This window comes from Cricetulus griseus, chromosome 2, assembly GCF_003668045.3.
Source record: "Cricetulus griseus strain 17A/GY chromosome 2, alternate assembly CriGri-PICRH-1.0, whole genome shotgun sequence".
NCBI lineage: Eukaryota > Metazoa > Chordata > Mammalia > Rodentia > Cricetidae > Cricetulus > Cricetulus griseus.
In genome coordinates this window covers 316,749,802-316,774,993 of record NC_048595.1, presented here as the reverse complement: position 1 = coordinate 316,774,993, position 25,192 = coordinate 316,749,802, and the positions used below count along the sequence as shown (strand labels likewise).

At 41.4% G+C, this 25,192-nt stretch overlaps 1 protein-coding gene across 5 annotated transcripts in view; it reads left to right on the top strand.

The window, feature by feature from the left end:
- Positions 1 to 25,192, top strand: part of Arhgef28 (Rho guanine nucleotide exchange factor 28) — a 312,963-nt gene that overhangs the window by 229,146 nt on the left and 58,625 nt on the right. For 4 of the 5 annotated variants that reach the window (XM_027401659.2, XM_027401660.2, XM_027401662.2 and 1 more), the window contains 11 exons: positions 740 to 863; positions 1,131 to 1,263; positions 7,231 to 7,286; positions 8,233 to 8,281; positions 10,059 to 10,203; positions 10,281 to 10,408; positions 12,127 to 12,267; positions 15,674 to 15,921; positions 20,118 to 20,240; positions 21,579 to 21,696; positions 24,092 to 24,346. In XM_027401659.2, the coding sequence (XP_027257460.1) occupies positions 740 to 863; positions 1,131 to 1,263; positions 7,231 to 7,286; positions 8,233 to 8,281; positions 10,059 to 10,203; positions 10,281 to 10,408; positions 12,127 to 12,267; positions 15,674 to 15,921; positions 20,118 to 20,240; positions 21,579 to 21,696; positions 24,092 to 24,346 (1,520 nt within the window). The remainder of the gene's footprint in view (positions 1 to 739; positions 864 to 1,130; positions 1,264 to 7,230; positions 7,287 to 8,232; positions 8,282 to 10,058; positions 10,204 to 10,280; positions 10,409 to 12,126; positions 12,268 to 15,673; positions 15,922 to 20,117; positions 20,241 to 21,578; positions 21,697 to 24,091; positions 24,347 to 25,192) is intronic. The other variant, XM_027401663.2, reaches the window with a different exon arrangement.

The window sequence follows — 25,192 nt, the reverse complement described above, 5'->3', positions numbered from 1 at the left end:
CTTGATAAAGTCTTCTGTGACATGGAGAGTAGAAGTAGAGTTGAGGAACCAGGGATTAATTTTCTTTTACTTGAGATAGTTCAGTCTGTTCATTCTAGGAATGGCTATATGAATCATGAGAAAGTAAAATGATCATGATGGAGTTGCTTCCAGGTTGCAGTCTGTGTAGCCTCCACTCCTCTACAACTTAGTCTCAAGGTGCAAACCTGGATGAATGAGATAAGCTGAACCTACAGATGCACAATCTGTTTCTCAACTGGTACCAATCAGGGAAATGTCTGTCTACGGAAAACCACCCCTATGTTCCCAACATAATAAAATCTACTTCCATACTGTCAGTTGCTTGGCTTCTCTGTGTCTCAGGAAATTTCTGTTGGCATATTAAATAGGTGGATGAGTTTTGTCAGGGTAAGATTATCAAAATATATTTCCCAAGTATTTCAGTATAGTTTTCACGAATATAGGAAAGTTGAAACAAGTGTATGACAACTACTCATTCTATTAGATTCTGCAGTTGTTAGCATTGCTATACAGTTGCTTTATCAAATCTAGTCACTCGTTCATCCCTTTATAAGATGTATTTTTAATTACGAAGTTGTGGTTTTTCTCTTTGCAAACATTTAAACCTAAAAACAAAGTCTAGCCATATCCATACAGACATATGTACAAACATGTTTCATGCTGTCCGTTGCCCCCCTTTAGGCCTCTAAAGCCTGGTCACAGAGTTCTTTCTTTGTAGAATTCAAGAAGAAGAATGGGACGAATACATCATTCCTGCAAAATCTGAGTCTGAAAAGTACAAAGTGAGCCGGACATTCAGCTTCCTCATGAACAGGATGACCAGCCCTCGGAACAAATCTAAGGTAAATCGGGGTGTGTGCCTACCTGCTACAAAGCGTAGGTGGCTCCTCAGTGCTCCGCATAGTTTCCCCATGTGTGGCCTTTAGATCACCTGCCTTTGACTGTGTGTGCACCTTTCTTATGGATTCTTTCCAGGTCATTGGGAATATTAAGGCAATCCATACAGGGTCAGTCCACGTAGATGCATGAGTTCTGTAAGAATACCTACTGACAGCTGTTTCCTCTTTGCATTTCCTCCCACTTTTCTATTGTGACCGCTGCTTCTGAAGATGAAAAACAAGGATGCTAAAGACAAAGAAAAACTGAATCGACACCAGTTTGTCCCAGGAACATTTTCCGGGGTTCTGCAGTGTTCGGGTTGTGATAAAACACTCCTGGGGAAAGAGTCACTCCAGTGTGCCAGTAAGTCCTTGAGTCTGGTGTGTAATGGGTTTTCTCACCATCCCGTGAGCTCCCCAAGGGTAAAGCCATTGCTAAGCATGTTTACACAAACCTTCTCTTGAGGGCCTCACATATCATTGAGCTGTTTGCCTTACAGTGGTCAATACTGGTTGTTCAGTACTTTTCGTCTACAATTTTAAGTCCAGGTTGTCAACCTCACTGTCTGCTGGATATCTCCACTGGTGTCTCCCAGCTTTTTGAATGTTACATTGCTTAACACTGCCTCTTGCTTCCATCTCAGTACTTGCTGGCAAGCCGATCCTTCCTCCACTCCAGACAGTTACTCATGACAAGATTTTAGAAGATTCATTTATGACTCCTTTTCTTTTACATGCTACATCCAGTCCTTTAGCAATTCTGTTGGCTCTATTTTCAGTGTGTATTTCAAACCCACCCACTTGTCAGTAACCCCAGCACTGCTCTAAAGCCACCGTTTCAATAGGTCCCTTTATACTTTTGCCACCTGCATTAGTTGTTTTCTGTTGCTGTGATAAACACCATTGACCGGGACCAGCAGGTTGTTCTTTAATGACAGGTTTCTGACAGGAAGGACCAAGGGATCAGAAAATAAAGAAGATAGGAAAGGTTTGGAATCAGGAGGTCTTACATAAGTTATATGTTATGCCAAGCAAGTTTAGTAAGAAGTACAGCATCTTTACATACAGTTTGCAGGGGGAAATGGGACAGAGTCAGCAGAAAGCCATCATACAATGGGAAGAAATTGGCAGGAGGCTAATCAAGCAATGTTGTACAAAGGGAAAAATGTGCATCAAAGATGGAGTGTGCAAAGCCTTGGGACCATTAACCTTTGGTGGGGGGCGGAGGTAGTTGAGTTCTCAGCATCCAGAAAACTGTAGCTCTCCCATTACTAGCCTCGAAAAGCATGTAACATGCTTTAGACAGGAACTAAGTTCCTTCTCCATGCATCAGGGCCTCAGGGAATGTCCTGGACCAGCCTAGCCATCAATACACCATGACCAAAAGCACCTAGAGAAGGAAAGGGTTACTTACCTCACACCCCTAATCACAGTGCATCATTGAGGAAAGCCAAGATAGGAGCTCAAACAGGGCAGGAACTGAAGTAGCAGCCATAGGACAATACTGCTTATTGGCTTGCTCTCTGTGGCTCACTCGACTTGATTTTTATAAAACCGAGGACCATCTATCCAGGTGTAGCAATGCCGATAATGGGCTGGGCTCTACCACATCAATCATTAATTTTAAAAATTCCTATAAGCCAATCTGATGGAGGTATTTTCTCAATTGAGGTTCCCTCTTCACCAGATGACTTTAGCTTGAGTCAAATTGATGAAGAACTAAGGAGAACACAAGATAAGGCTATTCTCAGGGCATCTTCCAGGGGAGAGGGATTCCTAGTGTCTCACAGTGGCTGCACAGCCCTAGAAAATCTGGTCCATTTCCCTTCTCTCCTTTGCTCCCTGTATTCTGGCCACTCCATCATCTTTGCTCTTCTTCCACAAGCCAGCATCCTCTTATCTTAGCACCTTCTGTTTTTGAGGCTCTTCCTCCTGTAGATTGTTGGATAGCACCCCTCAGGCCTGACCTCCCTGTGCCTAGTTTGTCATTTCCCTCATCCTTGAATCCCGGGCCCTATAATTTACCACCATCTACATTGTGGCATATTTTCCATGTTTCTTTCACCATTAGTTCTGGGAGGGGAAATGGGAGTATAGTAATTTTTCATAGCCCCCACAGGTGCCATCACAAAGCTGACCCTGAACACTTACACTTAATTAATGACTGCTAAGGTAAGCTGCAAGGCCTGTTGAGTCCGTTAAGTGCATGTTGATGGCATTGTGGTGGAAGCCAGAAATTGCTGAAAGTACTACAGACATGCTCAGCTATCAAACCCAGCATTGCTTTAAAAAATAAGTGTATGAAGACTCAAGAATATATACAGCCTGAATAGGAACAAATTATCTCAAAATTTTCCACCTGAAAAACTTTGCTATTGATATATCATGCCGTGATCATTTAATATTGTACAAACTGAGTTTTATTATTGCATTTCATACATATATGTAATATACCTGCATCATCTTCAATTCCCTACTGTCATATCCTGCTGCCCCCTTCACTGTTCCTCTTCCTCTACTTCCAAGACCTCCTCTACTCTCCTGTATTATTTCTGTTGTTTTCTTTAATCACTATTTTTACATGTCTGCATACATACGACCATACGGATACAATCCGAGTCCATTTGCTGATGCTCTTGTTTCGAGGGCTGAGCACTTGGCATTGAATAGCCACTTAGAGGGCTCATCCCTAGGGAAGTCTACTTTTCCCTCTCTCAGCCATAATTACTTATAGTCACTTCTAACCCTAACTAGATTACATCAGTTTTTAATGCTGGGATTTCATTTGGTGATGATATCAAGAGTATTTAGTCATTTCTCATTGTACATGATATTTTCACAACATAAATCACTTTTGTTTTCACACACCTCTGTCAACATTACTGATGACTCCCTTAGATTAAATTCTACAACCAGCATGTGAGTAAAGTATACACTCGTTGTTTCTCTTTATACCACAGGGAGTTTTTAATTAGTTTGGGAACTTACAAGGTTTTTACTGGGAAGGGAGTGTTGGCCACTTGAACTTGGATTAATATTACATTTTGACATTAGACTGTGATAGTCTCCACTGTGTTGGGTGGATAGTCACCTTCTATGTGTGAGGGTTAACAGCTCTATTCTTACGTGTAAATACGGTGTGAAACAGTACATTGTAGAAGTACTCAAAATTTTACCACCATTTTCTCTGATACCTCCTGAGATGCTAAGAGTTCATAAACATTGCAGTTCTGTAATATTCTCATGTATGTCTGGGCTTAATTACTTGTATTTTGATACATCATTATCTGGTGCACAGACCCTCGCACAAGCATTCATGGCAGATGAACCTTAATTAATATTGTTGCACTTGGATGTCCTCTCCTGCCTTTTGTGCAGAGTCCTGATTGTCTTAAAATTTTGTCCCTCTTGTTTTTACTTTCTTTGTGTGTCCCTTAACTGTTTCTGTGGTTTCCATTTTGGGGTGTTTGTCTTTAATTTAGACAAAGAGAATCTGTAATGCAACGGAAGATCTTGTTTTTATAACAAAGGGTTTTTCTTATTTACATTTAATTTTACTGCTGCCAACTATTTTTTATAGTTTCTGGCTGTTTTACTTGCTGTCTGGCTCAGTGCTTTAGACCATGTGTTGTTTGCTTTTATCGTTTCCTGAAATTTGGCAAGATAAGGGCTTTTAATATCTACTAATGACAGTGTTATGGCTGCATAAGGCTCATAATTTAATACAGTTTTTACCTTCCTTCCGTGAGCCTCTCCCCGCCTCCCTGTTAGTATGCCCAATTGTTACATTATCACATTCTGTTTCAGATTGTAGGCTGAGCATTTCAGGAATGACTTTGCTGCTCCAAGAGCAATTCAATGTTTTCGTTTAGTTCTCTGTGTATACTTACAATAGCTTTAAAAGCCCCCTTCCCTCCTTCACTTCCTTTCTTCTTTCTGTTCTTTCTTCCTTTCTTCTTTTGTTTTGTTGAGCTAGGGTCTCTTGTAGCCCCAGCTGTCCTCAAACTTACTATATCTTCTTGCCTTCATCTCCCAAGTACTGAGATTACAAATGTATACCACCAAGCCCAGCTTTCTTTTGTTAGCCTAGGTTACTGCTTACTTTTAGTCCAGAGAGATGCATCAGTGGCTAAGACTGAATGCTGCTCTTGAAAAGGACCTGCGTTTGGTTTCCAGAACCCATGCTAGGCAGCTTTTAACCACCTGTAACCAGCTCCAGGGGGATCTGATGCCCCTGGCCTCTGTGAGCACCTTTGCTCAATTGAGCATCCCTTGTACAGACACATAGATGTAATGAAAAATAAAAATAAATCTTTAAAAATGAAAAAACCTTTTGTCAATCTGTTCTTTAGTCTCTACTTCTGATTCTTCTCACAGGCTAGGATGGGATGGGGTAGTTTACTGAAACCTATGCACTTTGCTTATTTCATACTCAAAATATAATTTACATGGTTTAATAAAACCTTAGCCCAAAGTCCATCTACAAGGTCCAGTAGAGTTGTGTATTTACTGCTACCGTGGGAGAATCTGGGGTCTGTGTGACCTGAGTCCTTTGTTAGTAGCCCTACTTCCTTCTACCTATATGCCAAAGTACTCTGAACCTTTTCATCACATGGATATTGTCAGAATGTGTCTATAGTGTGTTTCATTTCATTATTTTTGTTAGGAAATAGCAAGACTTTTCAGTTCACCCTCAAGCTTACTCGTTTAGCTTTATGTCATTCTTTTCTGTTGTAGCTTGGGCTATTACTGCCCTGGCTTCGTTTTTTCTGGCTTCTTTCTTCGATCAGTATGTCTCTGGTATCTGCCTTTGTCGATTTTATAATCACAACCTTTTTCTCCACATCCTGGGATCTTTGAAGTTTGATTCCACAGCAGCCCTTTGATATATTGGTCACATGGATCTGCTTCTATTCAGTCAGAAATCTGTTCTTGCCCTTCACCTGCCTGGCAGTCTGTCTCACAAAGCCCCACTCTCCTGGCATCCTGTTATCCTGCCCACATCCTGTTCTCACTCTGGTTTGATTTCATGGAAATGTCTTCTCCTGCCCTGTCAAGCACAACTCAAAAATCTACATTTTCCATCTCTGTCTCCAGCCCGAGGCCCACTGGCTCTCTCTTCCTGTGAGTTTCCCACTGAGCTCTGTTCACTGGGGTTGCAGAACCTCTGCTTTTTCTTCCCTCTGCTTGACTTGGAATAAGAGAGGAGAAAATGGATTTCAGTGTTCATCTGGAGAGCCAGTATACAGAGTGGCCTGCTCTGCTCATTGCCTTAGCTAGTTGGCTGAAATGCCTCTTTAGGACCACTGAGGAACACTTCCAGGCTCAGCTGGCTCACAGTAGGCTGCGGGGTCTTCTGCAGTGTGGCTTTGGTGGGATAAAATGGGTTTTTTATGGACCAACTCCCAAAGACATTTCAGTGACAGAACATGGGCTTCTCCTGAGAAAAGCAGTGTAGGGGTGGGTGATGAGAGGGAGGCAGAGTGGAAAGTAGGATAGGAAAGGAAAATGACAGCTTCCAGACCACAGCCCCCATGGATACTCATGTCCACAAAGACAACCTGGTCTCTGTCCCTGTGGGAAGAAAGCTTGTCTTACCTTCCTCTAGGGACATGAGGCCATAGGAGCAAGTGGCAAACTGTTTCCATCTAATTTGCTTGCTTCCAATTTCTGTCCTTTTTAAAGATTCATTTTCATTTTAAATTATGCATATGTATATGTGTGTGGGGAGGGCATGTACTTGTGAGTTCAGTTGTCTGCAGAGGCTAGAAGAGTGTGTTGGATCCTCTGGACCTAGAGTTACAGATAGTTGTGGAACCATGAATGTGGCTTCTGGGAATTGAATTCCAGTCCTCCGTAAGAGTGGTGTGTGGTGTTAACTTCTAAGCCGTCTATATAGGAATTCCTTCCTGTTGAAGCTGACAGTACACTTTTTCTTCTATCAGCATTATTGTGAGTTTGTTTCTTACCATTTCCCAGACAGTTTGCCTGATGCTAAAGTTGAAGGTTGCTGCCAGTCAAGCCTCAGGAATCCCTGAGGACATAGTGCATACAATAGGAAGTGAGCTGTTGGGCAGACCCAGAGGTGTCCAGTACACAGCTGCAGGCTTTCTAATTTATAAGGTAGTTATAGACAATGAAAATATCTCCCAGGAACTCAGAGTTCCCATGTGTGCTTATGCTTGTGTGGAGCTATGCATCATTTAAATATTTGAGTTCTCAAATATGTGTACTTCTTTGTGTCATTTTTATAACTTCCAATAAAAGAGTGGTATGAACTTGACTTCAGATTCACTAAGTCAAATAGAAATGTTTGTGTCTTCTGTTTCAGACTGTAAAGCAAACATACACAAGGGCTGCAAAGATGCTGTGCCTCCATGTACCAAGGTAACATCTCAGTCACTGCAGCATAAGTGTGCTCTGTTGCCTAGCTTGCCTACTTGCTTGGTTTGTCTGCTCCTGGACACAGAACTCTTAGAGATGTTGGATTTACTATTGCTGTGGCAACACACTAACAGTGTGTGACTATTTATCTGCTCACATCTACCAATAGAGAGAGGTTCTGCTTGTGTTATGTGAGGCAGACAATATTCTCAAACAGCCATCACCAGAATTGCCCCAGAAAACTATAAAAACTTCAACTTCTAGGTCCCCTCCTGGGTTTTCAGATTCTGTAAATATGAATGGGTCCTGGGGCTGTGTGTTTCTAGCACGTTCCCAGGGAGCACCACCATGTCTGAGAGCATACCTGGAGGTACGGAGTGAGGATGCACATTTGGGACAGGGTTACAAAGTTGATGACAGTTGCAATTCCAGTCCTTTATGGCACTCCACAGTCATGTGTGAGATGGGTTTGAGTTTGAGCAGGACGATCCTGTAGTGTGGACAGGGTGGAGGGGTGGTTGTCACAGATTTCTGTGTTAACCCGTATACTTGAGGGTTGATGTAGAAGGTGATGCTGCAGAGCTTTGGGTGGTCAACCCTGGCAAGAAGACTATGGAAAGGTAAAAAGACACAAGAGAAACAAGAAAGTGTTGGTAGAAGGGCCTCCTTCTCCGGGGTCTTGCTGCATGAGCTGTGGATGTGGGTTGTCTTGAGGATTCCAAGCACTGAGCATTCGTGAGGCTCGTTCTTCCCTGCACATTTCATTGTCACCACACTCTACTCTTGTTGCATTTACTGTTTTATTTGCTTTGAATTCTTCTTTGAAATAAATAAGATAATGAAAATAAAGTAGATAAGAATCCTATTCTTTGCAGCCATGTGTGTACATTCTTGTAGCCCAGTGGTGCTTTGATCTTATTTTATGTGTTTCTAATATTTTTTTTACTAGAAATTCCAAGAGAAATACAACAAGAACAAGCCACAAACCATCCTTGGAAGTAAGTGATATGGGAAAATGACAACTTTAAAAAATGTAATGTATACCATACTTTTCCATTATAAAACTACCTCCTGCTTTTGTTTTCTCATTAGTCCAATTATTTCTTCTTTATAACATGTGCATAGCATAAATTTTGCTATGTAAGGAAGTCAAGAAGGATATAAACTTCTAGGTCAGCCTATGAGTTTCTGTATATTATATAGAATGTGACTTGTGTATCACAGGGACTATATGGAAATAGTGTTACCCAATGGTCTCAATTCTAATGTTGCTTATTGGAATATAGCCTATTGATTTAATGATTTGGGGAGTAAACAGAGACACTGCATTGAATATACATGATTTTATGTTTTTGTTATAGTAGTATATACTCCTTTGTAGAAATACATGCTAAATCTCCTTAAATCACAAAAGTTTAGTGGAAAAGAAGCCTTTGGCTTTGGAATCTTTCCATTCTCACTGGTCCCTATGGTCTAGTGTTGTGGAGATCCTCAAGCTTGGATTAGTTGCATTTGAAGCTGTGGTCTTTTTAGTACCTTTAGTGTGATGCTGAAATTATAAAGCATGCTGAAGTTTTATTTGTGTATTTCTAAATTTGATGACTCTCTTGTTGTTGTTTTAATTATACACTACTGAAGTTTAAATAGTTTCTCTTGAAAACAACCAGTAACCCTTGACACTTCCCTGTGTTACAAGCGAGGAGCCAGTCACACTGGTGTTTCCTCAGTTAGAAAAACATTTGCTTTATCGTGAAAGATTTTGTAATTTCTTCTGTCTGAAGTTGCTTTGCATAATAAGTGGCAGGAATTTTAAGTGTCTGGTCACTTATCACTTCAGTGCTTTAACAAAGTGTGACTGGCATGTTCAAAACCACTCTGGTGGGGACAATTAAGTGTGCTAAGTCATGGTGACATGCTTTTGGGTGTGGTGTTATGCCAGTTAGTTTGAGATCTCTTGTCACTCCATCCCTTGCTTTGACCTCAAAAATCTCTTGACATCAATTCTGAGATGCTACTCATTTTCATGAGGCTAAATGGGTGACTAAAAAGATACTTAGAATTTAGAAATTTAAATGTCGTCTACTCCTTTATATGGAGTTCATGAGACTAAAGCAGAGATGTATACATTCCCTTGTTCCATCCTGGGATCTATGTAAACATTTCTCCCTTTTGCTGCAGAGTGTGGATTCAATAGCTGCAATTCAAAGGGGCTGAAATACCCACTCAGAGTTGTTTATAGTTCAACCCAAATGTAAGTGTGTCCATGCCCACTTGTTTTCAATATAAGAGAAAACAGCCTTACTGGGCTTTGGGCTTCCTTTGCCCGAATCTTGCTCCATAAAGAGAGGTTTCTCCAGCATCATTCCTTTTCATTGAGCTGCTCTCTGGGTGCATATGTGTGTTTACACACACCGTATGCATTTTTCCAACAGAGCTAATAACACCTTGCATCTATTTAAAGCTGGCTTTGAGGAGTACAAGCAGTGGTTTATGGGAAAGCTGGCCAGTGCTTCCCCATTCCATTTGTCTTTGGGTCACTCCAGACATCCACAGTCTCCCAGGGGAGGTGTGGAAGTTGTCCTGCAGCATGGGTGTTGGAAGGGTGAGGAAAGGAAGGGACACTTGAAAAGTGCCAGGAAGTATCAGAGACCAGTTTCTAGGCTGGGCCACAATGCTTTAGAAGTGACTGCTCGAGGGTGTACCTGTGTGGACTGTCTGTGACTTTCTTTGCTGGTAAATGCTGCCCTCGCAATGCAGTATCTGCTGTGATTCCAGGCTCCTCAGTTAGAGACATCCCACAGCCAGGACTCTCCTTGCACCCTTCCTCCTCCATGCCCATCGGACTACCGGCTGGAAGGAAGGAAGCTACAGGGCTGGTGCATCCGCTGTCCAGAAGCGTTCCAGGGACCACCTTGGAAAGGTGAGGCTCCATGCTCTGCTTCATTTTTGTGGCCCAGGGTGGTTTCTAGGGCTAACTCATGTCCCCTCCTCCCCCAGCTTCAGGAGGTCAGTGGCATCCTTGGAGTCAGAGGGTGACAGCAACAACTGGCGAAGCAGATCTCATTCCGATGAGCTGTATCAGTCCATGGGCTCTTCTCCCTCCACGGAGTCATTCATGATGGAAGGTGAGAAGATGTGCTAGAATGCTCCTGTCTCTGTGAGCATTTACTGAAAGGGATATTTTATGCAAGAAATAAGATGGAAGTATATCATTTTGTTCTTTTTCTCATATTCATGTGTGTTAGTATGCACATATGTTTATATGCATGTTCATATATGTGTGTTCATATATGCATGTTCACATATGTTTATATGCGTGTGTGTGTGTGTGTGTGTGTGTGTGTGTGTGTGTGTGTGTGTGTGTGTGCGCACATGTATGGATAAGAGAACATGTATGTGGAGGCCTAACCCTGATGGTAGTTGTCTTTTTCAATCACTATTTATCAAGGTAGGATTTCTCAAACCTGGAGCCCACCACTTCTGGTTAGGACAGCCAGCCAGCTTATGGGGTGGGGACAGGTCACCTGGCTGCCTTCTAAGTCCTGGGATTGCAGAAGGCCACAATGCCTGCCTGTCTAGCTTTTGCATGGGTTCTGAGAGATCTGAACTCAGGTCCTTACATTTGTACACCAAACATTTTATCTGCTGATCTAACCCCTCAGCTCTCTGCCGTTCTTTTAGAAGTCTTATGTTGTCTACTTGAAGTAGAATCTACTTTTCTTAAGGGTCTCAAAAAACCCTGAGTGTAGGAAAGTGTGGTGGGATGGAGGGGAGAGAGGATTTACTTTAATGTGTGAAATGTCAAAGAACAAATTGAATAAAAGTTTGGTTTTTTTTTTTAAATGACAACTGAGGTACACAGGAGTTACTGAGGAGTTAAGAAGCAGTTTTTAAGTGGACACATTCCTTGGAGATGGATGTAATTGAAAGAATGAAATGCACTGTGTAGTTATCATGGAGAGAATGAAGTAGAATCCTACATTTAATTACATATGTAATTGAGTACTTCTGAATGAGCCACTGAGATATGTGTCCCACCTGTTATCTGATATTTGTGGGAAATAAAGGGATTTTTGAGTATATTTTATAGGATGGAATTCAACCTGTGGGGTGTTTTGTTTCCAGGTTGCCTTGATAGATGAAGGCAAGTCAAATGGAAGGAGAGAACTGAGTAGAGAAGTGGATTGTGTGTCTTTGAAGTCTGTTGTCATCCCATCTTTACAACCATTTGGGATCTCTAAGGAGTATTGTTTAGGGCAAATAGGCTTTAGTTTTTCTGAAGGGTGTTTGTTCAGTCTCTCCCCCCCCATGGTGTGTGTGTGTGTGTGTGTGTGTGTGTGTGTGTGTGTGTAGTTCTTTTCCTGAAAGGAGTTTGTGTATGTATGTTTAGCTCTATTAGAAAAGATTTTACTTGTGGAACTTAAGCCTCACACTGTGTTTCATGTTTTGTCAAGTAGAGGGTAAACCAACTGGGCAATTTCAAATTCAGATTTGAGTAAACTGTATGAAATAACCCAGGCAAAAAGAGATCATCGAGGCCAAGAGTCTGTAAGCAGGACATGGGCTGTGAAGGTTACCAGGTCCAATTCCGATAGAGTGCGCCCGAACAAACCAAGGCATCTCCGAGTTTTTCATGCCTCCTTGTACTGTTACTGTTCTTTGCTCCAGTGGCAGTTGTGTTGCTTTGGGCTGTCTCTGGTTTTCAGGTGTTTTGCGTCTGCACTGTACCATTCTCGTTGGGGCTTCTCTGTGCCTCTAGAAGGTTTGAGCCTGAGAGTCTGAACCTTGAAGATTTCTTTGGATTGGTGAATTGGGTGTCATGCTTCTGGCTTTTCTTTTCTAGATGTTGTGGACTCTTCCCTGTGGAGCGACCTCAGTAGTGATGCCCAGGAGTTTGAAGCAGAGTCTTGGAGTCTCGTGGTGGACCCTTCCTTTTGCAGTAGGCAGGAGAAGGATGTCATCAAAAGACAGGATGTCATTTTTGGTAAGCATTTCAATTATATCGCTGGGGTGAAATCACAGGGTTTAGAGGAAAGAGTGTGGATGGTGATACTGTCCAGACCTGGGTCCAAGCCTGGTTTTGCTCTCTGATCTCAAACAAACTATGCAGCTCACCCGAAACTCAGTTTCTCCATCTGTAGAACATAGATAATGATATTCAGACAGAAAATATTGTTCCAAGGTGTAAATGCAAGCTAGCATGTACCAATATCAAGGAAATTTGATTTCATGTACCCTTAGTACATCCCCTTGAGTGTGGCCTCTGAATACTTTCCTACTTCTTCATGCAAAAGCCACAGTTAACTTTCACATTCTTGCTGCAGATGTCATGACTCAGCGTATGGCCTGCAGTTGACTGTCAGTGCCTGTATAAACTGTGAGGAGCCTGAGGTGGGTTAGAACAGCATTTGTGTGCCATAGTCCTTAGTATTTAGTTCACCTGCAGTGAGATTTCCCCATGGTGCACTTCTGGGAGTGAAGGCAATCTGAAGTAGAAACAGATAATTAGGAAAATCCAAGGTGCAAAGAATGTACTAAAAAATAGTTTCAACAAGGCACTCCACATTGTACCTGAGGCAGGGTCTTCATTCTCCTTGACCCGAGTTTTCCTGTCCTCTGCTAGGAGGTGCCCAGTTCATCTTCAGTGGAGATGGGGATGGAGGTTGGGGGAACGGTTTCACCAAGATCAAGGGAACGAGAAGTATGCTTCAGAACTTTCCAGAGGCCTTGGGAAGCTAACAGGATGATGCTATCCTTTTTAATGTTTGTTAAGCATTAATATGCTGCCATGTCTCTTCAACCTCGGGTCACCCTCACACACTATTAAGCACAATCTCACCTTACAGGTGCATTATCACAGGTTATGTTGTCTTTGGTGTCAGAAAGGTTTGACCCTCAGGGAAAACCTTTCCCCTCTGTTCCTCATTGCTTTCCTTTAAAGATGATGAAAGCTGGCATGGTGGTTCCTGCCAGGAACCCCAGCACCGGGCAGGATTGAGCATCTGAGACTAGCCGGTACCTAGCAAGATGCTGTCCCAAACCCAAAACCTATGAGAATAAAACAAGGGCCAGAGAGTAGCTGGGTGCAGAGAGTAGCTGGGTGGCAGAGAATAGCTGGGTGGCAGAGTGCTTTCCTAGCATGCCCTGGATTTTATGCTCTGTGTCACCTTTCCATCACTACCCCACACACAGAGGAGGAAGGGGTACCCTAACAAACACAAAAGGAGGGTTATTATTCCTATTCGATTCAGTCATAATGAATGAATTAGCTAAAAGATTAAATGAAATGATAGGGGTAAGTGAAAGCGAGGCTAACAATGTGGAAGGAAATATGAATTCTTTGAAGTTATGGGTCCCAAATAAAAGAGATTTCTGCTTACAACAAGGTAGAAATGCTGTATTTAGACCTATTTCCTCTCCATGGCTGATGCTTTAGATTCTGTCCCCAAACATGGGGGTAGTTTGGAGGCTTGTGCAGAATTTGTTGTCTCATATTCCTGCGTGTTGGGAGTTACTTTTTTCTCATAGTGGATTTGAAAAGTTGAGATATAATCCATATATCATAAAATTATGCCCCATATGTAATCAGGTGGTTTTTAGTGTATTCCCCAAAAGTTGTGTAGTCATCAAGCATTCCAATTCTATATTATTTGCATCACTTCAAAAAGAAACTTTCTACTCATTAGAAGTCACTTCCCATTTCTCTTTTTTCCTCTGTATATGGGCAAACGCTAATCTACTCTCCTTTGCCTCACTCTCTCTCTCTCTCTCTCTCTCTCTCTCTCTCTCTCTCTGTGTGTGTGTGTGTGTGTGTATCTGTATCTCTCTCTGTCTCTCTGTCTCTCTCTCTCTCTCTCTCTCTCTCTCTCTCTCTCTCTGTGTGTGTGTGTCCTCCTACTTTATATGATATTTGCAAGGATCATCATATGTACTTCATTCCCGTTTAAAGCCAGCTAGGTCCCATTTGTGTATCTGATCAGTAGCGAGTGTACATTTTGTGTTTCTTTTCTTTTTCTTTGAAGGTCATATGGTACCTTCGTTTCAAACCTTTTGGTGATTGCAGGCTGTCTACTAAGGCAGCTGCAGCATCCTATCCTTGTCAGTGTGGGTGGGTTCTGGTCACTCCTCACCTTCACCTTCACCAACATTTGTTTCTTGTCCATCTTTCCGTCTTATAATTAGCCCTGTGTGTGTAATGTGCTGTTATTTTGGTTTTGATTTGCACTTCTGCACTAAGGATATTGAAGGTGGTTGCAGGTTGATGAAGGTGGGGTGGGGGTGGGGAAGGGGAAATAATCTCTCACAAAGGTTTCTGCCTTAGAGACAGCCTTCTTCCACTACATTGTATTCCAAACCCTGTTACCAAATGTCTTTTTGGGTACTTAGTGGCCATTTGTTTATGTTTTTGGAGTAATATCTATGAAATTCCTTTACCCATTTTTGAATTATTGAAAACATTTAGTTATAAGACTTTTTCATACACGCACATGATACATGATATTATATATATATATATTTATATGTGATATATAATCTGAATTCAGTATTTTATACATATATAATACTATTATTTTCCTCTGGAGAAAATGGAATTTTGGAAAAATGATCTAGTGACTGAAAGAATCTACTATTGTAAAGCCTTGGGGAAGTTTATTACATTTAGTTTATTTCATCAGGTTACTTCATTTAACCTGTTTAATTATGCATATACTCAATACAAAAAGTGAAGAAAGAAAGACTTCTCTCTAACAAGCTGTTCTATTTTATGGAACATTGGCACGGGAGTCGAAGCTGTTGGAAACCTTTGACTCTTAGCTGCTGTACTTGATTTTCATCCGCAGATCCTCTTCTAATATCTGGACAATTGATATTTGGAGTGTAAATAAAATGTTCAATCACCACTGACTTTTATCTTGGGAAAAATGGTTCTATTAGTCTTTGAACATTCCCTCATTCTTATTAGTGTAATATAAAATTGAGTTGCAACAGACACATGTGGGGCTTTTTTGTCTGTATGCTTGTTTGTGACAGGTAAAATTTTACTGAAGTTATCTATTTTAACTGGTATTATATACATTTCTGTAACTCACTGTAGTATGACCAAGCGCTGAATTTGTATATGGAGGAAGTTGCTAGCAGTAGTCAGGAGGATGAATAAAGGGTTATTAGATGAATCAAAGATGACTGGATACCCACTACAATTAGTATTCCCATCTGTCCGGTCTGTGAAAGGTGAATTGGTAGGGTAGAGGCAAAAGAGCTGTAACTCTGAATTCTTTTCCTTCAAGTACCTGTTCCTGAGCGCTCATAGTAATGTAGGAAAGTCTGCACACCCGCCCGACAAGCATGTTACAGAGCTCATCTGGATCATGTGTATGCTCACATTTCAGAACTGATGCAGACGGAGGTGCACCACATTCAGACACTGCTCATCATGTCTGAGGTCTTCAGGAAGGGCATGAAGGAGGAGCTGCAGCTGGACCACAGCACAGTGGACAAGATCTTCCCCTGCTTAGATGAGTTGCTGGAAACTCATAGGCATTTCTTCTTCAGCATGAAGGAACGAAGGCAGGAATCATGCACGGGTAACGACAGGAACTTTGTGATCGACCGAATTGGTGATATTCTGGTACAGCAGGTAAGAAGGGTGTCAAAGCTGGTCTCAGAACTCTAAGCGCTTGCAGAACTGCCCTCCCTCGATAGGTTTGCTTATTTTGTATGTATGGGTATTTTGTCTGCATGTATGTCTGTGCACTTATGAATGCCAGCTGTTCACAGAAGTCAGAAAGACAGTATGAATTCTGTGACATTGGAGTTACACATGGTTGTGAGCTACCATGTGGGTGATGGGAAAGGAATTCAGATCCCTGGCAGGAGCAACAAGTGCTCTTATCTACCAGGCCTTCTGTCCAGCTTTGGTTTGTAGACACTTTATTGATTAAAAACCCTTGGAGAAATTAAATTGATTGGGGCCGTGGGCCTTTTTTATTGGGTGTTGGTTGATCCTGGCTGTGTAACAGATGCCAGATAGTCCCTGACAGCCAATGACTACCTCCTCTGCATGGCTTGGATTATTCTGTTGTCTTCACCAGATAGCGTAGTCATAACTGAATTGCATAGACTTTTTGATGTGAGAGGGGCTTCTTAGAGCATAGGTCTTCCACTGTGATATTATGAGGCCTGGCTTCAAGTTAGACGCTCACCCTAGGAGGAGGGATATAAATCCTTTATAGTTAGCCTAGAAGACAAGATAATAAATATCCCTTCAGATATTTGGAATTTGGGGAGCATCACTGAGAATAGGTTGTGCTAATAAACAACAGCCACTTGCATTCGACAATGGCATTGGCTCCAGATCTTTCTTAAGGGTTTCTTGTAATGTGTTACCTCAGAGTGAGGTAACATTTTGATATGGAAGAAACTTGCGTCATTTAACTTTCATAGCATTGTGAGGTGGGTGCTATTTTCCCACTGTGTAGATGTAAACACGAGGGGTAATGACTTTTTCTAGTGTTCACACATTTCGCAGGTGATGTACTTGGGACAGAGGTCAAAATCTGCTCTATCATCAAGATGAGCCAAGAATTTTAGCAAACTACAGGAAAGCCTTTACTGTCATGAGATTGTGAACCCTGGGTGTGGGTGTTTTCATTTGTTTATTACCATAGTCTAACATCTATAGGGGATCCTTGGAGTATTTATTGAATGATTGACTCACTTAAAAAAGAAGGAAAGAAGAAAGACAGTCAGACCTGGAATTGAGTGGGCTGCCAGGCTTTGGGTTGGAGGAATGCCTATGGCACTTGGGGAAGTGTCTGGAGATCTCCTCTGTTGCTTTAGTATGGCTTTTTTTCTGGGTAGTTCCACATTTTTTAAGGATTTCAGTATTTTAAATGCTCTCACTCTATCCTAGGTAGCCATGGAGATAAGCTGTTGGTCTGTATGTGAAAGACGGAGGAATTGGATTCCCTGTCGGTTTAGATGTGATTGAATACAGTATTCTAGATGCACACATACATGCAAGGACTTGTCCCCTAGTAGCTACTCTTACATTTTTAACAATGTGAAAACCTGTGTTTGTAAAAACTTTCCATTTAACCTAAGAGGAATCTGCCTTGCAGCTTACAGCCTGAGACCTTCTGTGATTCACCTGATACAGGGTGACATAAAGGACTTTGTGACTTGGCTTAAATAAAAATGTCGGAGCACAGAGAGCATTCATAACAGAAATGGAATGTCATCTTAAATTTCTGAATTTCTCTTTCATTAATATAAATAATCATGATTTCATTCTTCTTTAACTCTAATCATTGGAACCAGTTTTGTTCTTTGATTTTTTTCATATTTAGTATCAATGTGTGTCTTTATCAGTTCTGTGTTTATTTAATTTGTGTGGATAAAGCATGGGCCAAAATTGGGTCATTGTCATCCCCTGATGTGGACCTAGTGGCCTAATCTAATGGGAGAACACAGATTTCTCTTTTGGGAAAAGGAATGGGACAGGAGGCTGGGCCTGTGTTCCTGTTCCTTGTTGGCAAGCGCGTTGTATGCCAGAGTCCTTGCACACTCGGCTAACACTGTCTTCAGAGGGGGCCTCATGGGGACAGAGGAGGAGCTGGTGTTCAGGGTGTAGGAAGAAAGACTGGGTACACTCTGGAGTATAACTAGACACGCGCTTCAGAAGGCGGAGTGGAGTGTGATGGTACATAGTTAGCAGGAGCACCTGTATGGGTGAAAACTGTGGATATGACCCAACCCAGTCCGGTTTTGTTGTTGTTTTAACTTCAGGGACCTGAGGATTACCGAGAAGTTGTTAAAAAACGAGGCTTGGCAGTCTGTCTCTTGGTGGTTTCCATAGGAACAGGCTAAGCTCTGTCTGAGATTTGCTATGTAAAATTTGACTGTTTGCATGATCACTCCTCCAAAACATCTTCCAAAGCCATCACACCACGATCAGGACCTGACGCCCATACTGTTAGGACAATGTTCCTCCACAACATTTCCCCACTCATGTTTATATACACCTACTTCCCTCTTGCTCGCACATCCTCTCTAAGTCCTAGAAACTCTTTATTCCTGTCATTTTTGTCATTTTCAAAAACATTGTACAAATGGAATTGTGTAGTGTGCAGTCTTTAGGGAATTGGCACAATTCTTTCAGTCATGTCAGTGGTTATGTATGTCAGTTGTTCATTCTTTTCCCCTGGTGAGTAGTATTCCATGGTGCAGATATACCCTGCTTTGTTCAATTGCTTACGTGTAGGAGGGCATCTTGTTACTTTTGGCTTACACCCATTACAGATAAAGTTGCCATGTTTACGTACAGATTTCTTTTTACACATCAAAGTTTTGATTTTGTTGAAATAAATCCCTAAAAATGCAATTTCTAGATTTTCTAGCTAGTTTCCTATGAGTTTTGTAAGGTTGGGTGTTTTTTTCTTTTATTTCTCTCCTTTCCTATTTTTATAGAATTATTGAAAAAGCATTCTTCCCCATTGGAGCTGGGTTTTGAACCTTTGCCAAAAGACTCTTGTGCATGCTGGGTTTCTCTTCTGTCCCACTGAGTGTGTGTGTCTGCATCTTTCCATCCTGCTTGAAAATGGGAGCTGTGCAATAATCTGGAAAATTGAGCATTGGAGTCTTCCTACTGTATTGAGAATTTTTTAGATGTCTTTTCTTTGCATTTCCTGGATACTGAAAAATAATCTTGTGCATATTTATAAAAAGCTAGCTGTGATTTTGATAAGATTTGGGCTAAATCTGTATTATCTATCTGGGAAGAATCGACACCTTCATTATTTTGATTCTTCCAATCTATGAACTTGGTAAAGCTCTCTATTTATTTAGATTACAAAACTTTTAAAAAGTGATGCGCGTGCGGATGTTTTGCCTGCATGTACATCTGTGAACTACTTTCACACATGGTGACAGTAGAAGTCCGAAGAGGAGGACATCCGATCTCCTGGAACAGGAGTTACAGAAAGTTGTGAGTGTCCATGTGTGTGCTGGGAAGCAAACCTCCATTTCTACAAAAGCAGCAAGTGCTCTAAACTGCTAGCTGTCTCTAGCCCCTAGTCATTCAGATTTTTGAAGTATCAATATTGTGTAGTTTCCAACATACAAGTGTTTTGCTAGACTTTATTTTAACCATTGTGGTTTAAGGATCATCTCTTCAGACAAATTATCATCAACACAGAAAAAATTGAGCAAAAGAGAAAAGCTCAAGGTGATGGAATGTGTTTCAGTTACTCTTCTAGGGAGGCTTTCTGTTGCAATGACCTTCCTTATGGACACAATCTTGTAGAGCTATCATGGTCTTTAAAAAAAAACCACAGCTAAATGCAGCCAACCCTCCCAACACTGCCCCATGTCTCTGACTTTTATGAAGATCTCCCTGCAGGTCAAGCTAGTGGAAGCATTTGGTCCACACCTTTCCTTCTCCCCTCAGTTTATACATTAGCAGTTTGGTTATTCTCTCTTGTCTTCTCATCATGGCTAACGATCACCTGTGAGCCGCTTGTGATGTCAGGCATTCAATGTAAAAAGTAGTGCTACTACCAGTTTTAATAATTAAGTTGCATAAAAATGGAGCAAACATTAAAGCATTGGATGTTTTTCATTTGGCTGTTTAATGATTATTTCAGTACAACGTGATCCTGTTATGTTGGCCCTTAGTCTATCGTTTCCTTTTATTTTAATTTAAGAAATGCCTGGGGGAAGGGGAGCAATTGTATTTGGGAAATCCATGATGTTTTGAAATACACAAAAACTGCATGTTCTTTTCTCCATGCACGTAATGGGTGCATTTACAAACCATTATGGTAATGTGCTCAGTTTTCAGAAGAAAATGCAAGTAAAATGAAGAAGATCTATGGAGAATTCTGCAGCCATCACAAAGAAGCCATGAGCCTCTTTAAAGAGCTCCAGCAGAACAAAAAGTTTCAGAATTTTATTAAGGCAAGTGTTGTTCAGCTTAATCATAGTGTGGGAGGCCACTGTGGGGTAATAGTTCATGTTTGTGTCTTAATGATCTAAACATGTTTCATAGCTCAGTTCTATTCCTCAGGGGAAGGAGAAGGAAGTGATAGGTTTGTGGCAAAGATGGAAAGTCTAGATGGTGGTAAAATATTTCTCCCAAACCATTTCATTTGCTATCTTGTATTTGTAATATCATATTCCCCAAGCCTCTGAGAATATTTGGCTGTGTTCTGGGAAGTGGTTCATATCTGGACAAGTTGTGTATAAGAAAAATCAAAGCAAAAGCAAATTGAGAATCCATTTATCCCATGGATTTACTTCATAACCAAATCCATGACATCATATAATTTCATCTACATCTTTCTGAACATTTTTAAAGTATCTTGATAACATTAGCACACTTAAATAAATTGTCAGTCATTTTCTGATATCTTCAATTTTCACTGTTTATCTCTTGAAACTGAATCATTAAGCCAGGACCTGGTCAAGTTTCATTGTTGCATATGGCAGTTATCTCTCCCTCTTTTCTTCTCTTCTCTTCTCTTCTCTTCTCTTCTCTTCTCTTCTCTTCTCTTCTCTTCTCTTTTCTTTTCTTTTCTTTTGCTGTCCTTTGACAGCCTTGGCTGTCCTGGAACTAGCTCTGTAGACCAGCTGACCTCAAACTCACAAACATCTGCCTGCCTTGGCCTCCTAGGATTAAAGGTGTATGTCACCACCGCCTGGCTTGTGGTGATGGCTCTTAAACCTTCTTTACCTTCAATTCTCTTCCTTCCTTCTTTCCTTACTTTTCACATTTACTTATAGAAGAAACTTGCCCTAGCTTCTGCGTTCTATGTTTTTTTTTAATATGTCTTTTTATGAGTTCTACCAGATTCTCCTCTGATTTTCTTTTCACATACATGTGCAGTGGGACTTAAAGACTTAAAGAATATCTTGAAACATCTAGGGAAAGGATTTCTGTGTAAGAAGGATTGCTTTGCCACAGTGTGTAATATCAAAGATGGAGGAAGACATGTTAGAAAAACGAATAGTGAACACGAACACACTTGGATTTCCATTATTGTTCAAAAACCTTTGCTAGTGCTGAACGCTGAGAGTTTGCTCATTTGGGCATTAAAAGTGCATCGGTATAAGTCTAAACTTATCCATACTTTGGAGTATGGTGGTTAATGACATAAGTACAAAATGCAATGACAATGTATACATTTTAATTAATGATGACAATCAAATATGGACAAATCATATAGTTGTATATATTGAATTACTAAATTCTCAGTAAAATAATTGGTGTATATAAAAATGTATATACTTTTCAAGATCCGAAATAGCAACCTTTTGGCTCGACGCAGAGGAATTCCAGAGTGCATCTTGCTTGTCACCCAACGCATCACAAAATACCCTGTCTTGGTGGAGAGAATCCTGCAGTACACAAAGGGTGAGAGATGACTTCTGGAACAACTTTTGTCTCTCTTGTTGGTTTTCATCACGACTGAGGGGTTCTAAGGAGCCTTGAATGCTGTGGCCTTCACAATGCTTTTATTGTGAGGAGCTTTTAAAGCCTTTGAATTGGAATTCAGTTTGAGAAATTGGGTTTGTTTTACTTGCATTTATTTTGTGTGTGTTGGGGGGGTGGCATACACCATGGTGTGATGGTCAGAGGAGAACATGCAAAAGTTGGGTCTTTACTTCTACCACTTTCATGGTTCTTTATAGTTTGATGCACAAAAGAATGTAAAGATAGTCTATGGAGAAAGCATCATAGATTTTGTTTTCAGCAAAAGAAGGAAAACAAAATTAAGGCTTTTGAGTTTGCATTGTGTGAATTCTCTTAATTTTCTACAATACCCCAGGGACAAAACTGAGTCTGATGGTACTAGTCAGCTCACCTTACTCCGGGTTCATCCCATGCCACGTTCTCTCAGTAGGTAGACCAGATAACACCAGTGGTCTCTCCCACTTACCGTGCAAGCTGTACCTCTGAGCTCTGACTCTAGGCAGAATCAGCATGGTGGCACACAGATGCCTTCTCCTCCTGGCCGGTGTTGCCAAATGTCACTCCTGGAGCCTCTGGCCATTGTTTTTTGTTTTTTGTTTTTTTTTGTGACTGTTATGGTTATGCTCCTCAACTTCACTAGCTGTCCCTTCACAAGGGGGTATGTTTACATGCAAATTGAGAGTCAGTAGGTGTGAGTGGGGTTGAAGGGGAGCATTTGTAAAGGCTCTTAGGGAGGCCGGTGTTGTTCCTTTTTGAGTTGCAAGGCATTAGGGGACAGTGGTTTGTCAGTCTGTGCACCTTCTCCTGGAATTACTCAGGGTCGGGTCATCTGGTAATTCAACCTCACTTTTCTTTCCATGGCTTTCCTAGTTTGGAAATAGTTTCTTTAGAAGTAAATCTCCTTTCTGGATGGGAAGAACCCTATGGGGAGAGAAGAGGCACGAGGTGTGTTCTTGGAAGGTAGTGAGAAAGACTCCTCCTTGAAGAGATTGACATTGGATGTCATCTGTGGGTGTTCTAACAGTGTGTGCATGCATCTGTGTTTGCACTGAGAACCTGGGATGTGTAGACATTTAGAGGACTGCTCCAATCTTCCTGGCTGCTCTTTCTAAACATGTGTCCCTGCAGCTGTAGGCTCTGGAGAGCCTTTGGATTCTCTGCCAGTTTTCTTTTTTCCCTGTCTCCTCTTTCTCCCCTCCTTTTAGCTCTTCAGGTCCAGGCACCTGAGCAAATATCAACTAACTGATCTTTATCATCAAATACAGAAAAGACCTCAATTCCCTTTCATCTCCAGTTTCCTGAAGCCATTCCAGGAGCTCCTCCTGAAGCCTTCCTTAAGGCAGTCTGGAGGTGAGAGGTGTGGCCAGTGGTTTAAAGAGCAACTGGAACTGATGGCCCACTGTTCTGTGTGCATAAGCCTGGCTGGCTTCCTGGAGGCACAGTGCCCAAGACTCTCCAAATATGTTCATTTCTTTTATAATAATAAGAAAATAATGGGCCCAAACCACTTTAATTAGAATATGAAAATCCTCAATTTTATGCTAATGTAACCCAGAAGGCAAATGAGTCTGGAGACATTTAAATTTTCCTGTGGCTCAATTTCAGAGGACTTGAGCTTGGCCCCACAGGTTCAGTCCTTAGAACCACAGTGTGGGGTTTACTTGTTTTTCTGTTTCTAGGAAGGAAGGAGTACCCAGGTCAATCCATAGTCCTGGCTTATATCACATTTGATCCATTTTGCTGCTGTGACCTAATATCTGATGAGAAGCGCCTTCAGGAAGGAAGGAAGGGTTATTTTGTCTCAGAGTTTGAGGGTATACAGTCTTTCATGACGACGAAGGCATGGCAGTAGGAGTGTGAGGGAGCTAATCACATTGCATCTGCAGACAGAAGATTGAGAAAGTTAAATGTTGGTACTCTATTTGCTTCACCCTTTTTGTTCAGTCTGGGTTCCCTGGCCGTGCAGTGATGCAGCCCGCTTTGAAGGTGGGACTCTCCTAAGTGATGCCTCTCTAGGAACTCTCACAGAAATGCCCAGCAACATCTTCCTAGGTAATTCTAAATCCAGTCACATAGACAATGAAGGTAAACTATGGCACAGCTACAGAGAGGCAGACTTAACCCTGGAAGCCAGACAGCTTCTTGTCAGCTAATGCACATCTACTAATGCAAATGTTTTATAGCAAATATAGTATTGCTTCTTTGAGATATTTTAATATTTGAATTCAATCCAACATCTTTCTTATGGGGGTCTTTGTTATATTAAAAAACTTAAAAAAAATACCTCTCAGTATTCTGGGTTATTGTAATTTTCTTTCTTTGTTCCTTCATGCAGAAAGGACTGAAGAACACAAAGACCTATGCAAAGCTCTTGGCTTAATTAAAGACATGATCGCAGCTGTGGATCTAAAAGTCAATGAATATGAGAAGAACCAAAAATGGCTGGAGATCCTAAATAAAATTGAAAACAAAACATACACAAAGCTCAAAAATGGCCATGTGTTTAGAAAGCAGGCTCTGATGAGTAAAGAAAGGGCTCTCTTGCATGATGGGCTTGTTTACTGGAAAACCGCTACAGGCCGTTTCAAAGGTACTGTGGCTCCACCCATCCAATCTCTCCTCCTTTTGTTCATATTACTCATTCAATAGAGGACAGACTAGAAAAATGGTTCTGACTTACAGATACACCTACAGAACCCTTGACTCTTCTAAGTGGAAACATCAAGTTGTGAAGTTCAGTGGGTAAATGTGACTGGGTGATACACATGCTTGACTGGAGCTCTCTGTCCTGAGAAAATCCTTCACGTGTACTTTCATGAATATGAAAGCCTGTGATGTGTGAAATCAAAGGAGTTGAGAGTTCTGGACATTGTTGGGGTAGAAATATTCTGCTAAATGTAGTGTGTTGAAAGCAAGAACAGACTACACCTACACAGTGAGGGTCTGCTGAGTGCCAAGACAGCCTGGGGCTTTCAGACCATGGAGGGGAGACATGAGAAAACTAAATATTATTCAGTAATAGGACACATCTACTTGTATACTGGCCCCAGGGTAAGCTCTTTCTCAGTGGTTCCGTTTGCTAACAGAATTAAACTTGACTATGTTAGTCTACTTAGTGTCCAGGGCTATTTATTGAGGTTCCCAAGGATTACCTTGTAGTTAGCACCTTGCTGTCCTGTGCTTTCTTATATCTCTGGGGCCTGAAAAACTGACTGGCCCTCAGTCTCCTTGCAAGGATTCTGTTTTTATTGGTCAGGACCTGAAGCCAAGCTTAAAGGCTTGCCTGCTGAGCTTCTTCTACAGCCTCTTAGGACCTTGCACCTCCTTCATCTTAATTACATCCTTGGGTAAGAGGAAGAATAAGGATTTATCCTATTATAGTCACTTGAAGGTGTGTGTGTGCACCACCAGAGGGTGTGCAGGCTTTGATGGAAAT